The 15,426-nt window shown below is 41.0% G+C and overlaps 1 protein-coding gene across 2 annotated transcripts; it reads right to left on the reverse strand.

The window, feature by feature from the left end:
* Nucleotides 1-1,142: 1,142 nt before the first annotated feature.
* Nucleotides 1,143-14,614, reverse strand: PTHLH (parathyroid hormone like hormone). 2 transcript variants are annotated; one of them, XM_026502190.4, is made up of 5 exons: nt 14,488-14,614; nt 13,299-13,557; nt 12,647-12,769; nt 6,656-7,078; nt 1,143-2,464 (listed from the first exon to the last, which is right to left on the reverse strand). In XM_026502190.4, exons 3-5 carry the CDS (start codon nt 12,745-12,747, stop codon nt 2,455-2,457), a joined length of 534 nt encoding a protein of 177 aa, XP_026357975.1. In that variant the 5' UTR covers nt 12,748-12,769; nt 13,299-13,557; nt 14,488-14,614; the 3' UTR covers nt 1,143-2,454. The 2 variants fall into 2 exon arrangements, with proteins under 2 accessions (XP_026357975.1, XP_026357976.1); XM_026502191.4 differs by lacking the exons at nt 13,299-13,557; nt 14,488-14,614 and adding an exon at nt 12,939-13,279 and having other exon boundaries at nt 1,993-2,464.
* Nucleotides 14,615-15,426: the final 812 nt, after the last annotated feature.

The raw sequence follows: 15,426 nt of genomic DNA on the forward strand, positions 1-15,426 counted from the left end.
ACTTTAAATATTTCAGGACCAGGGGCACCTGGGTGACTCTGTCAGTTAAGCATCTGGCTCTTGGTCCCAGCTCAGGTCTTGATCTCAGGGTCATGAGTTCAAGCCCCACATTGGGCTCTGCACTGGGTATGGAGTCTACTTAAAAAATATATATAAATATTTCAGACTAATAATGTCAACATGGACTTTGATTCATAGCTTCATGTAGCCCTGAATATATTAGTTGTGTTGTAAACACAAACCTTTAGAATGTACCGGTTTCACAATGGCTAAGGAAATACAGAGGAAAGGAATAGGGGCTTCACACTTAAATATCACTTCTTGTCTTTTACTTGGAGTTGGACTCCCCAATGTCCATGACTATATCTTAGATATTTAATTAAATACCAAACTATGATTTTAGTCTTTGCCATTGGTAGAAGATCTTCGTATGACTCTAAAGGCAATAATTGTATTAATGCTTTGGTGAGACTTGATAACTGTAAATTCCCAAGCTCCCTCCTCCTCCTTTTCTTTTCAGGGATGGGCTATTTGTGAAGAAAAACTTAAAGATGATCTGAATCTGATGCTTCCTTGCCTTAATGGTCAAGTATTTACCAAGCCAGTGTTTTAAAAACACATTTTTCATGTGACAATTTAGATGGATTTGATGCAATCTTAAGATTTAGAGTTTCAGATAGAGTTTTGCAAAATGTGGTCATATCTGTGTTATGACACTCCAAACTGGTTGCATTATACAGGTTCAGTATATTGACCTTCAACTTTTGAGTGCTAAAAACCATATCCAACAAATTCATATGTGAAGCTAAGAGCAAATTCTAGATTTTGCTTATTAACATAGGTTTACATTTCTTACAAAAAAAATAGTAAGATGGGTCCTGTTTTGAAGGCTATGGGACTCAAGTGAAAATATGAATAAGTTCAATCTTTGAATATTTGAATATCCCAGAAACATTATTCTAATTGCATAAAGCTCAGACCAATCTCTCTCTTTGTGTGTGTATTTCTTTTTTAAATGTTCATGGAATTTTGGATCATTTAACAGTTTCTTGAACACAGCATTTAGTTGTTTCCTATAAATGTATGGATAGTCTACCCACTAGAATGAGAGTCTTGAGGGCAGTTACAGTATTTTACTTCTTGTGCATCTTCCAAACATCTAATAGACATTGAATAGGATTGGGAGCATAAACAGAATACTTCCTAAATATGTGCTTGCTTTATTCATAGACTTTTTGTTGTGTTGTATTGTTTTACTGATGGGTGGGTCCTAAGCTGTGGACAGTTAAAGAAAAAATTCCGTAGAAGGAAAGATGTCTGTTTTCATCTGAACATAGAGATAGGAACAAGTACGACGATACAGTGGAAAGGGGATTGCATATGGCGTCACACCATGCTGTTGGCAACCCAAGTCCCTGGAGCTATGAGTGATACAGCAGGAAAGCAGTCTTCCTCATTGAAGGTTTTTTTGAGTTGTTACATATATCCCGGATCTCGGTCCCTTTCCCTTTCTCTGGTAAAATTCTCAAGTAGCTTTTTTATGCTTCTTGTTGTTACCAGTAAGAGCAAGCTCTTTCAAATTCAGCTTTACATTGGTGAAAATTACCCCGGGCCTTAAGTTTCCTGATCTGCTTCTCTCCCTTTTCTCAGCTCTGGCTGACTCTCTGCACTGAATTTCTTTAATCTCTTCTCCTGACTTCTCTTTGCTTTTTTTTTCTGCCCTCTCCCGTCTTCACTTCAAATTGGACATACTTCATAAAAGGATGTCTAGGTAGTTCAGTCATTCTATTGAACCGAACTTAAAGATTGGACGAAATACATTTTAAGTGGTTTTTAACTAAAAGCTAATGTGAAAATGTTGGAATATGTACCAATATAAACATATTATACTTAAGACCATATTCAAATACAGTTAAAAATATTACATCATGTTCCTTCTAGTAGAAATCTTAAAGGGTATACATAATTCACTTTCTGAGTCATGATGTAATTTAGATTATATTTTATTAGACATTCTTTACAAATTTAAAATACTGCTATTTTTACATGCACAGAGGAAAATCAGTTTGGATAATTATATTTAGGCATTATTAAAATCAACCACAAAATAGAGACACTTTATTGTGTCATTTATCAACATACTTGATATGTATATCTAAAGTGCATTATGTTACAAAAAAATAGAGAAATTCAGCAGCACCAAGATACATTTACAAAATAAATATATCAGTTGACAAAATAAATTATGGTAAATGTGATAATAATAATTGGATTAGCCTTGGCAAAAAAAAATATTCACAATGACCAATGTGCAGTTTCATAGAGCAATGGGGAAGACAGTTTTATTCCAATGCATTTACAGTATTTACAGACAATAAATATTTCTAATACTTTCCATATGTTCACTATTACAGAATTCTGTAATACGTCCTCTGAAGGTCTTTGCTAAAGATTTCAATGCCTCCTGAAAAGAGAAGGAAGGGAAAGAAGAGGAGAAAATAGGTTAATTCTCCTTAACAAGTGAGAAGTCATAAAAAGTAAAGGAACACAGAATTACAATGGAAAAGATTCCAGGGATTTCTTGTAATATTCCCAATAGGAGGTATCAGTGGGATCCACTGACTCTCCAGAACCTTTGCTACAGTCAGGGTCTTCAATACGATCCAATGATCAATGTAGTGCACGAAGAGAAAAGGCCTGCATTTCTAATTCTATGTACTCTGTCTGAAAAAGGAGACCCTGGGAGAATTTTGAAAGCTGCCAATTGGCGAGTCTGGGAAGAGAAGGGACACATTTGAGAGTCTGGAAATAAGGCCAGGTGGTGCAGTCCATCATCAAATATACCTTGCTAAAGGTTTATTGCCCAGCGATGCCTGACATGGGTGATTCAAAGGTTGCTTTTTCTGTTCAGGTTTCCATTTGGCCAATCTTTCACTAAGATAATGGCTGTTAGGAGAGTAGAGTGTGTGATTTGGAGTAAATGTTGGAAGGATACGTAATTGAACAGTATGTTCGGTTGGTGATTTGATGATATTAGTCATTCCATTAGTTGTCCTTAAACACTAATGAATGAAACTATTTTTGGATTTTAATTTTTGAAGTCAAAACTAAGAACTATTTGTCTCTCGCTCTGATAGTTTTTGGAACTGATCTGGAATTAGAAATTGGGAAAGCCCATCTTAAATTAGAGAATAAGAATCAATTGACTTCAAAGTATAAAATAGCAGTATTTCAGCTCACTGTGTTTATTATGCAGAATAAATTACCACCTGGGATTGACACATTTTCTAACCCTTTCTAAAACACTGCAGTGACAGTATTTTAAGATGGGCCAGCAGCATTTTCTCCGCTCTTCTCTCTCCCTTTCTCTTCTCTTTGTGTGTCTATTTCCGTGGTTTCTAAGGAAGCAACTATAGAATGGAACTCGATTGGCTGTGCCATTGCATTCACAGCCAGAGTGTGGGCAGAGTTTTACATGGCAGACCCATATGGGAGTGAGACCTACAGAAGAGCCAACTCTTGACAAGTTAGGAACTTTATGTGCAGCTTGAAGAAAGAAAAGCAAGTTGAACTTTTAGGGTGTTTTAATGTTTTAAGAAATTGACATCTTCACTAATAGTTTTGATTGGAATGCAAAATAGATCCTAACTGCAGAGAAAATAATGTATGATTAATATTTTTAATGGTGGGTGGATGTATGTTATGAACAAAACCCAAAAGGTGACTGTAAAACTCAATAATTTATGTGCTGTATCAATTTTAAAATGTTTTTGTACTGAACGGTATCTAGTGAATTGAACTTAAGAATAATGCAAGCAGGGAGGAATGACAAGTATTTTGAACAATTATTTCCTCAGAAGGAAGGAAAGAGAAAAGAAATAAAGGACCAAGGAAATGATCTTTTAATTCTATTTCTCCCTGTCCAGCCAGTTTGCTTGTTATAATGGCACATTTTGGAATAGCCAAGTAAAACATATAACATGACCCGAAAGTATATGTGTATGTTTTGTGTGTGTGTGTGTGTGTGTGTGTGTGTGTGTGTGTATGGCAGACTTTAGAGTCTCTTTTGAATATTGAAAAGCTTTTGTATTATTTCTAAGTCAATATTTACCTAGGCAAAATATATGGTCTCAATTAAATGAGTCCTACTGTATCTGGATATCTCATTTACAACATCAAAATTCCAAAATATAATTTCCAACATTTGAACGATATACTTCCCACTGGTTCATGTGAGAGGAGCCAGTTTTAGCTCAGTAGTTTCTCTTAAGAAATAGTACATGTATTTTACTAAAATTCGTGCTTGCTATATCATCAGATCACTGTATAATAATGCAAAGAGATTAAAGAGAGGACACTAAGAAAAGGTTGGTTGCTAATAAAACTGTAAAATAGTTATTCTGAAAAGATTCTTTTTGGATTAGAACATTTGCATGGCCCATAGAGTCTCATCAGTACACTCCTAAATTTCCCCAATCTTCCCTGCACCTCTGTTGGGTTGTATTGGGAGAGGGCAAACATCAGGCTGCCATACGAACAGTGCTTTCCATGAACGTCCCTCACAACCAGGGAACAGAAAAGAGAAAGCAGAAACATTCTATTTCTTTCAGTCCTAGGTCTGGATTTGATTAGGCCACTGCCTAATTTTTACTAGATCTCCTTGAACATAGGGGTAGCTTTGGGCGTAAGAATTGATGAGTGCTGAATTTCATTAAATTCCCAGATACTTCAGAGCATTTCAAATCCTAAATAAATGAAATCCATAAAAAAGTATACTTTCGTTTTTAGAACTCTAATAAATGTATGTACACACACACACAGAGTAAGAAAATGGATAAAAATAGGTTCTGGCAATAAAGCCCTTGCATTAGTTATAAATATGCACAGTTAGGATCCTATTATCTTAAAGTACACTGAATATGTGCTTTGAGCCAAGACTTACAGGGTTTGTTACCCATTAAAGATCCATTAGACATTTCCAGAATAGGTGGTTCACTCTGCTAACGGTTTCTTTAGTGTCATTACTCCTTAATTACTGAAATGGAAATATCTGTCCAATATAATTATTTTTATATTTTTATTATTATTTATTATTATATAATTTATTATTATATTTTTATATTTGTATATGCTATTTAATGGTGAGTTTTGTCAACCTAAATCTAAGAGACAAGTGATGGTATGTCGGTTCAAACTGTCCTTTGAAACATCACCCTGTAATCCTATCTCTACTAGTCGGAGGGAGGGCCTGGAGAAGTAACAAAGGACTGTAATTAATGAGATCATTATGTACAGATGACAAGTCCTTGCGTGGTTTCCTCTTTCTTTCAAACCCCACGGAAAGGCTACACTGAAAAGTAAACAAACAGAAAAGATCCTGTCGGTGGAAATGCCTGAATCAGGAGGCAGCACTCACACAGTGCTGGCCCAAATATCCAGAAACAGGGAAACAAATCCAAAACTACCTATCCCAGTTCCCAGGACCGTTCAGGTCCTTTAGCCACGGAGTGCCTTGGTTTTCTGGTTTGTAAAATGAGGTTAATATTTGCTGCTTTTTCGCCTCACAGAAACACACATATCCAGATAGATGGAACAATCAGCACTAGATCTAAAAGTACCCAAACAGCAAGTCATGCTTTATTGTTTACTATGAGAAGCACGTAACCCATGTAATCTCGTTTAAACTTCACCCAGCCCTATGAGGTTGTTACAATTATTATTTTCATTTCACAGAAGAGAAAAGTGAGTCTTAGACCATGTAACTTGCCCAAGGTTGTGAACTTTAATAGGTTCAGACCCAAGATTTGAACTTAAGGTATTTGACCCCGAAGTCGGTGAATGGCATTACCACCCGCATCTGTGAGCCAAGGATGAACAAGCCATGTAAATGTGAAGTCTTATTATTCCTACTGCAATACCCTGGAAAAATTATTTCAACTTGCCAGTGGGTAAATAGATACATGAGAAAAACTTATGTCCTTCCCAAAACTTAAAAATTTTCAGAATTCATGACTTTTTTTATTCATGAGTTGGTAGAAACCAGAGTTAAATTTAATTAAACAAATTGAGAGTGTGTGTTTAAATGTTTAATGTTGATTTAAATGAAAATAAATTTAAGGTGTAATTAAATATAATTAAATGGAAAATGTGACCGGCTCAGAATTGTCTATGGTACGGTATTGTTCTGTAGTGTTTGTAGATCATATCAAAGCCTTCTGTGTTCGCCCCTGAAGTGAAAAAAAGAGTAAGAAATGAAAAAAACAATCAAGGAAGTTTGCCAGGGTGCGAGAGTAGAGAAATAAATACACTTCTGCAGCAAATAATGAAGATGCTCCCTGGCTTCTGAAGCCGGACTCAGAAGAGAAATTCGTTAGTAGAGTGGTAAAGGACAGGCACTGGGGGTTGTAATGATGGAGGAAGAGAAACAGGTTTTCCAGGCCCCGATTGTGTTTCGGGGGTGGGAGGACACTGCTTGAGGGCAGATAATATTCTGAGCCATCTTGCTTTTGTAAGCTTTTAAATTGTGGCGCAATGGATAGAGGGACAGAAAGGGAAGACATTCTAGGTTTGTTCAAGCCACGGTGGGTGGAAGGGACGTGACACCCCAACTGAGAGCAGCACCAAGGAAAGGCTATGGGGCATAGAAGCCAGTTACCGTAAATTGAAGTCCAGCGATGTCGCCGAGATGTCATAGGGGTGGTCCCCTTCTTGCTCACTGCCAGCCACACCAGAGTTTAGCCAGGCAGACCGAGTTCGCCGTTTCTTTTTTTCCTGCTCCTTGCGTTTTCCAGGCTTGCCTTTCTTTTTCTTGCCAGGTGTCTTCAGTGGCTGCTCTTTGTACGTCTCCACCTTGTTGGTTTCCTGAGTTAGGTATCTGCCCTCATCATCAGACCCAAATCGGACAGGGTGGTTCTTTGTGTTGGGAGCAGGCTTGGAGTTAGGGGACACCTCCGAGGTAGCTCTGATTTCAGCTGTGTGGATTTCCGCGATCAGGTGGTGAAGGAAGAATCGTCGCCGTAGGTCTTGGATAGATTTCCCCTTGTCATGAAGGAGCTGATGCTCAGACACAGCTCTTTTGCTTTAAGAAAGAAACAGCAGAAGAGGAAGAAAATAATAATATTTTAGTTGTTGCTATAGACCTCAAAGACAAGAGGAAAGGCCTTTGGTGTTCGAGTTGGTCCTACACAAAGGACAGCAAGCTTGTGGAGTGGGGAAAGAACAGAAAGGGAAGTGTGGGCAGTTCGGAGTCTGCAGCCCTGAATCCCATTTATGCTGCTCCCGAGGTCTGTGACTTTGGTGAGATCATGGGCCTCTCCATTTAAAAGGCAGGGTTCAGATTCAGAGATTTCTGTGCTCTCTTCTCAACTTAAAACATTATGATTCAGTTATTCTCAACAATGGACAGAAAAAACTGAGCTTCTTTTCACGTTTTTCAGACTTGTGTTGGGAAAATAAATCTAGACGTCCTAGCCCGTGAAATTAAAGAGGCTGAATTTACTTGAGTACTCACCCAGGCGCACATGCGTGCATGCACCCCGGACACACACACACTACTCTCCTATTAAGAAAATAATAATACAGAATCTCAAAGAACAGCAAGCTGTAAGAGTAAAGGCAAACAGAGGCTGGAGATGGAGTGAGCAGTAGAGACTGTCTAGGGAACTACCTAACAGACTGAATTTTAATATGAGGAGTAGAGTATAGGCTACCAAGAACCTGTATTTGAAAGCCAAGTGTCAGAGAGAAAGTATGTGTATTTTTCTGTAAAGTAGTGGGTGGTCTCTTTAAATTGGGTTTCTTTGTGTTTAAATTGAGGTCATTCTATTTTTCCATGCATCAAGTTATTTTTTTTAATTTAGAATTTCAGAGGGTTTTATCCTTAGTACTTAATTGATACATTCACTTTTCTACTTGTTCTCTTTGTCTTAAAAAATATCTCTAGGAACAAGTATGAAGTGACTTTTCTGTTTAAACAACACTAATGAAAATATAGTGGAAAAGAACAAACTAATTTCCCATTAATCCTTTTAGATGGCACCTGACTCTTGTGTAAATGTCCATCCACATATTCTTATATTATTCTGCGTGTATATTATTAACCATATGCAGGGATCACATACATTAATCAGTCATATTATGCCTGCTTCAGCTCTGCCTTACCTTACTCCAATTTCTACCACTCCATAACTCTTCCAGGTGGTTCATTGTCAAATGTCTGAGGGTACTTCACAGGGCTATCTCCCATGTATTCTTACCTCTCTCACACACAGTATCTGGATCCCTTATTTGCCTTTATTAGTACAACCTCTTTAACTCCTCAGAGAAATATGACAATAAAAATAGCATTAGTTTCATTTTATAGATAGGGAAGTTGAAGTTCAGAGAGATTCAATGACCTGCCCTTGCTCACAAAATGAGAATAGAAAGAACCAGGGATCCACAAACCAGGTCCTCTGATTCTGAAATCAAAGATTGCCTTTCAACGACCTCAATCCCTTCTCCTGTGGAAGCAGAAGTGTTGGGGAAACAAGAAGTGAAGGGCATAGAGTAAAAAGCCTGTGGTGGGAACCATGAAGGACAGTGGGCAAATGGATAGGAATTTATCAGTTTCCTTGAAGATCAAGCTTACTGCTCCAACAAGGCCATTTTTATCCCCCAAAATAAGGAACTAGGATTTCTAGAGTTTGGATTATCACTGCGGGAAATTGAGAGATTTTCTAGTCATACTATGAGTCAAAGAAGAGTAAGACATGAAAATACAGGCATTATTTCTCTAGACCGTATAGCCAGAATACCAGCTTCCTCTTAGTATTTTAGTGTGTGGACCGACTTTAAGCCATGCAGCTTGTTCAAAAAAGACATGACTTAATGGAAAGGAATTTAACAGGAGCCTGGTTTAAATGAGGCATGAAGGAGTCTCTCTTCCTTTTTGAAGGTGCCACATGTGACTAGATTAAAATTCACTTACTTTATGGCTACAGTTAGTATTCTGGAAACTTTTAATAATATACAAATTTGAGGTTTTGGTACAATATATTTATACTCTCTAATAACATTTTTAAAGAATAGGTCTGAATTAATTGCATATTTCATAAGTATTGCAGTTTAATAAGTATCGTTTAGCAAAATGTCCCATTAAAAGAAGTTCTTAACCAGTGATCATTTATAGGATCTGGGGCTTTTCTTTCTTTCTCAATTCCTGGCAGATAACCACCCCATGTGTATTGCTCTCCAAATGTATAATACAGCCCACTCTAGCTTAACTCGAAGCCAAAACTTTTAATGGTCGGTCTGTTCTAATCAGGCCACCACTGCGTATGCCCCCTCTGCCTGGCATATATGCCTGTCATCTTGGCCAGCCTGTCAACTGTGAGTCACAGTGCCTTCTTAACCCAAGCACTGCACTTTCCCAGGATGGTTCCCATGAGAAAAGGAGGGATCATTCTATCCTTCTGTTTTATAAAAAGTCTACAAAGATGGCACAACTCTGTCCAGTTTAAAATAGTGTCTCTCTTGTGAGGTACCAAGCTTCTTCCTGCCTTTTAGGGGTAACTGTTAACATAATCTTAGAAAACACAGATTTTTCTTAAATGCTAAATCTGAAGCGCTGTTAACACAAGGAACAGCTCTAAGACTTCTGCATTTAAAATATCGTGAAGAATGAATTTCTGATTGGGCAACTGCCCTGGGAGATCAGGAATATAATACCATCTTTATCATCAACAAGGAATAAGATCCCTAGAGCGTATTATTTATTTTCAAAACAAGACATGAACTGACACAAGGGTAAATAATTGGCATGTACAAACTAGATATACACAGGTGGGGAGCAATGAATCCAAATTAAGGAGGCTTTCCATTTAGATAATTCTGAAATATTTAAGGGATCAATACGGCCTCAATAATAGTCTATTACTCTATACATCTGCGAACATCCCATAGCACAGTCGTTCGCATGGCATTTGTTACAATGCTAATACGGTATATTTATGGTCTTCTTTGATTATTGTAAACAAAATTTTAGAAATATGGGAGAAATGCTTAACAGAGATAACTATAAATTCAGTCAAAATATAGCTCTTCTGCTGTAAAGAGAAATCACTCTCAAGGGAGTTTTCAGGGAAGAAGACTAAATTCAAGGAGCTCTCAAGGAGCGCAGGGAGTAAAGGGAGTGATGGGACTGCCTTTTCCAACACAGGAAGGAGCAGCATGCTTGTGCTGATGCTCGGCTACTTAGGAAGCAGTCTGGGTTTGAGAAGAAAAGTTCTGTGGTACATGCACGAGTCAGGGTTCGGTTGTTAGAGTGAAGATGACTCACCATAAGTCCCTTCCAACCCAAATGACTCAGTCAAAAGCTATGCTTTTCATTAAATGGAATAGACCCAGTCTGGCTCCCAAGCAAATCAGCCAATTATGTTTTAGGTTTCTGAATCTGCTGGAATTCCCTCTCTCACTTAAACACAAAGGTTGCTCCTGCCGAAAGTCATGTTCATTGGGACAAGAATGTCTACAGGCCTCACTTTCCAACCTCCAATTTATTCATATTCTAGCCCCATTAACTAAAATCTTTTGGACTATGACAACTTATAATTGCCTCCTTTGCATGGCTTAGGAAGTGTTATTTCTGTAGTAGTCCCCCTCCACCCCCAAAGTCAGACCCTAGTTAGAAAAAACATCTAAAGCAGTTTCCCTAATACTTGGTGTGAAAAGTAATTGGGGAGTAATATGATTTGATTATATGTTAACATTTCTTTCAAGAAATTAGGTTGATTTAGTGTAATAGTAGACTAATGTTTTGTCTAGCACACAAAATTTACTGTTACTTGGCGGCAATGCAAAAATAATGACTTGTTTTTTTAAACTCCATTTGGCTGTAATAATTTGATGAAACATCTTCATCTACTGATGATTTCAGCCTTCATGAAAAACCATGGCTGTAATATGATGATCTATTAGCCATTAACTATAAGAATGTTTTGTGGTAGTTTTATAACCATCTGCTGAGTGTGAGTGTTTAACTACAATATTATATTTCACCCACAAACAAAACTATAACAGAGTCTCTGGCTGTTAAATGGTTTCTGATGTGTATTTTGCAAGGTGCAACAAAGAAAGAGTTAAAAATAGCCTTTAGGACAACTTAGCACTATTTTTATGTCATAACTGTGGATTTAATCATGGTCCATTTACTGTTTCTCAAAAGAGAAAACAGGTATTTCTCAAGCAACTGTAAAGAAAAAACTGGCTCTGTTCCAAGACAGTATTTCTTGGCCAGTATTTAAGCATGCTTTTAAAAATTCACTCTTCATCTATATTTATATATGGACTTTATATAATTTAATACAAGTCTTAAAAGGAGCAAAAAGTCTGAAGACAATTTTCAGAAATACATCAGCAAAACGTTGATTTGAGGAATACAATGCAGCTTTATCTTCAGTACAATGTTCTACACAATTTGCCTTAGGAGATTTGTAATAGATTTTCATTTTGGTGCCAAGGTTCAGACATGTCTAAAGTAATTTCATTTAAGGATTTTCTGCTCTAATAATAATAGACCAAGGGCACATATAAAACAGTTGCCTTTTTGTACACCCTCGGGAATTTACAAGGAAGCACCATGAACTTGATTGTAAATATTGGATATTGCTCTTTTTATTGTTAGTGTAAAAGCTCCTTAATTCCTTCTCCAGAGGCAAACTCCTCTCAGTTCTCAAACTTTATGGTTTTCCCATCCTGAACACTGCAGCTTAAAGATCACCCAAAGATGGTATTGCACACATTAACATACTGCTAGGTCCAACAGATTACTGAGATTGTGTTACTTGACCGCTCTTCCAACTTTTCAGTCAGACAACATGGTAATATTTCTCTGGTGTGCTTGGACGTGTGATTATGTTAAAGTCAAAATTATTCTTAAAAGAATCACCAAATGAGAAGGCCAAAATGCAAGTTTTTGGTCTACAATGCAAATATTTGACTCCAGATTAAAGAACTGTTAGCAATAATTCCAAGAAAAAGCAAGTTTCCACACCTAATATTCATTTTGGAGTCAAGCACGCTAGTGTTCCTGAACTGTATCAATACTAACATTGGAGTTGTGCCATTGCAAAGTTGTTACTACTTTATTATATAATATGCCTTCATTATGTAATGTGGCCCATTTTATATGCTTAAAATTATGTCATTCATAATAAAGTTAGATGTGAGGCTTTTGCTTTTCACACACAAACTGCCACCCACAGTCAGTCTGTAAATCAAACGCACACAGACCTATGTCCCCTGGCTCCCTCAGCTTCTTCCGAGTTGTGTCTCTTGTAATCCTCAGGGTTTCAAAACCTTCCCGGGTCCTGGAAGTATAACCTTCCCTTTCACTACAGGCAGATGATCTTTGCCTAGAGGAGATTCTGCGCTCCCTCTTACGGAAACTCATGGAAAATTAGTCTCTTGCCTGTCTCCCCCTGAGGGCTCCCGCCGGGGTTGAGGACACGGTCTCAGCCCCGGGCAGGTAGCCGGCTCTCCCCGCTTTTTAGTCGGGCAAGGAGCATCAGTGACCGCTACGAGCCCTCGGCAGCGCCCCAGCCTGGCGGCCTCTCCCACTGCCCTTCCCAGCCCTAACCCGGCGCCCTGAGGAGGACGGGGCACTTACAGCCGGCGGCCGAGCTCCTCCACCGAGCGCCCGCAGGAGGGCACCGAGTAGCTCAGCAGGAACACCGCGACGCTCCACTGCTGAACCAGCCTCCGCAGCATCGTATCCTCTGGCTCTCGGGACCTGCAACAGAGTGGAAAGGGGCCCGAAGTGTCAGTCCGGAATCTCCATCTCCCTGGACTACCACTCTCCCCGTTTTAGCCGGCTCTCAAGAACCTCTTCAACACCAAGGGCATCTCCCAAGTTGCAAAGAAGAAAAAAAAAACTTTCTCTGAAACCTCTCAGCACTTACTTATTTAGAAATCAGCTACTGCAACTGTGCTTTTTCCAAAACCACACAGGCAAAAAATGGACCAAAAGGAAAAAACAAAACAAAACAAAACAAAAATCAGAGACGTTCCTCTGAAATAATAACCACAATGAAATGCTCTTATATATGCATCAATGATGAGCAGCGTGTTTACACGTCTTCCCTATCAATGTCTAATTAAATCTGGCCGGCAGTTCTCCCAGGTTCGTGGAGCAGAGCTAACCCCTTCCTAAAAAGAGAAGAAAGTTTCCCCCTCTGAAGTCAGCTTCTTTGCGAACTAGGCCGTCTTGTTCCAGAGCCACTTGTAGAGACCCACATATATATACATAGCTGTCTGTCTACCTCCTCTGGTGGGCTGGTTGCTTCCGGAAAGTTGATTCCACACACCCTGAGAACAAGTTTCAAGTGCGTGTGTCGTCGATCAGGAGGGCCAGGTGGCAACGAGGGCGGGTTAATAGCGGCGCGGAGGGGAGGCGGCGGCCCGAGCGGCAGGGCAGCGGCGGCCCCGCTTCACGGGCAGGGAGGCATGCTGGCCGGGCGGCGCAGGTTGGAGGCGAGTTGAAAGCTTAGGAGAGGAATGTTCACACGCTCCCAGGCAAACCTGCCGGAGAAGTGAGCTAGTCGCAAAGAGGTGGCGCCCTTGGAACGCGCGCGGGGCGAGCGAGGGCGCGGGCGCGCGGGGGGCGGGGGCGGCGACGGGCGGCCCGAGCGGGCCCCGCGCGGCCCGAGCGAGCAGAGGGGAGCCCTGAGCTGGGAGTGTACTGCGAGCGGCGGAGCTCCCCGTGCCTCCGGCTCAGCCGCCCCCGGCGCTGCCCTGAGGTCCGCCGAGCCCCACCCCAGAGCCCCGGTCCACCCGCGCCGTCCCGGGGCCGGGGGCGTGGGCGGATCTGCCAGTTCCCGCTGGGTCCCACCAGCCCCAGACTGCACGGCGGAGCTGCGAGCTGAGGTCCCCGAGGGCGTGCGGGCGGCCCAGAACAGTCAGGGCTCCCGGCGCGCCGCGCCAGCCGCGCCCGGCTGGACGCGAGGGCGCCGAGGCCGCCGAGGCCGCCGGGGGCGAACCGGCAAGGAGGAGGCCAAGGAGCAGGGGCCGGAGAGCGCGGGCGCCCGAAATCCTCCGCGGGGAGGTCGCGGGCGGTTGGCCCGTGGCTTTAAGGAGCCCTAAGTCCGCCCGGGAGCTTGGGGAGCGAGATGGGAACCCTCCTCCACGGCCCTTTCCGGGGACCCGCTGAGTGGGGAGCATCGGCTAAGGAGGTGGGGGAGATCCTTCGCTTGGAAGAGTAAAAAAGGTTTCAGACTTCAGGTCGAGATTGCATTTCTTGCTGTCTTAGAACAGCTGAGGACATCTGGAGCTGGTCCAAGAAAACCCACATACGTGATGGAGACCCTTTTGAATTGCCGAGGTGGACCGACACTCCTGGGGAGCGCACACCGCCCCTTCGCCCACAAACAAGAGTCTAACCCACCGTTTCCCGGACAATCTACTCTCTCACCCCCACCCCACCCCACCCCCCCCCTCCCAGTCCCCTGTTACATATTCTGGGATGACTCTATCCGTGTAGCTTCAGCCCGCAGATGAAGCGGAACTATCGCTGTACGCGTCTCTGCCTCGGAGAAGCGAAGGGAAAGCAGGGGGTTCTTCCCAAACTATTGGGCGGGGAAGAAAGACTGCTCTGAATTACTGGGCAGTATCATCTAGGAAAGGATCGCAGCGGATGTGAACGCCCGCCCCACGGACTCCTCTATCTTTCTGAAATGAACGCGGGTAGTTGGGAACCATTCAAGGGATGTTTGTCTTCTAGATAGAGAACCCCACTGGTACGTTTCTGTGCTCTCTAGAAGGCTAGTGTGATCGGGAGATTTGAGGTGATTTAGAGAGCCTGACCTTTATCAAGCCTGGCTTCCTGGCTGATGCACCCCATATTTTACGAGGGTGGGTGAAATAGCGCCCTCTCCCTCGCTGATCTCGGCTCCCTTTTTCCCTCGTTAAGTGCAGATAGCTAGCAGTTAACGTTAGCTGCTTAGTTTGGGTGGGAGTCACCCCTTCTCACAAGCTCCTTTCTCCCTCATTTGATTACTCTAAACTCCATACTTAAAAAACTTGGCTTTCTCCCACTGGAAAAAAAAATCTGGGAATTTCCACAATTTCCCTCGTTTAAGAATTTCTAAATGTTAGATCTGTTTGCACGGCATGAAAAGACAAAGTATCAGCACTCAGAAATGTCAACCTTTGAACCTCTGACACTTTCTGATTTATAATAAATTCTTTCCAAAAAGAAGCAGGAACCTTAATGTAATCATCAGATCTGAAGGGGGGAAAATCTATAAAAAAATTAAAAAAGTAAATCACAAATGAACTATTTAATACTTGCAAGTTGTTTAATATTAAATGATAATATTTGCTTCCACAATAAAAAACCCAAAGGTACTTAGCCAAATTTCAAACTACCCAGGCTTTAAAAAGTCAACCCTC

The sequence above is a fragment of the Ursus arctos genome, unplaced genomic scaffold (genome assembly GCF_023065955.2).
Source record: "Ursus arctos isolate Adak ecotype North America unplaced genomic scaffold, UrsArc2.0 scaffold_26, whole genome shotgun sequence".
NCBI lineage: Eukaryota > Metazoa > Chordata > Mammalia > Carnivora > Ursidae > Ursus > Ursus arctos.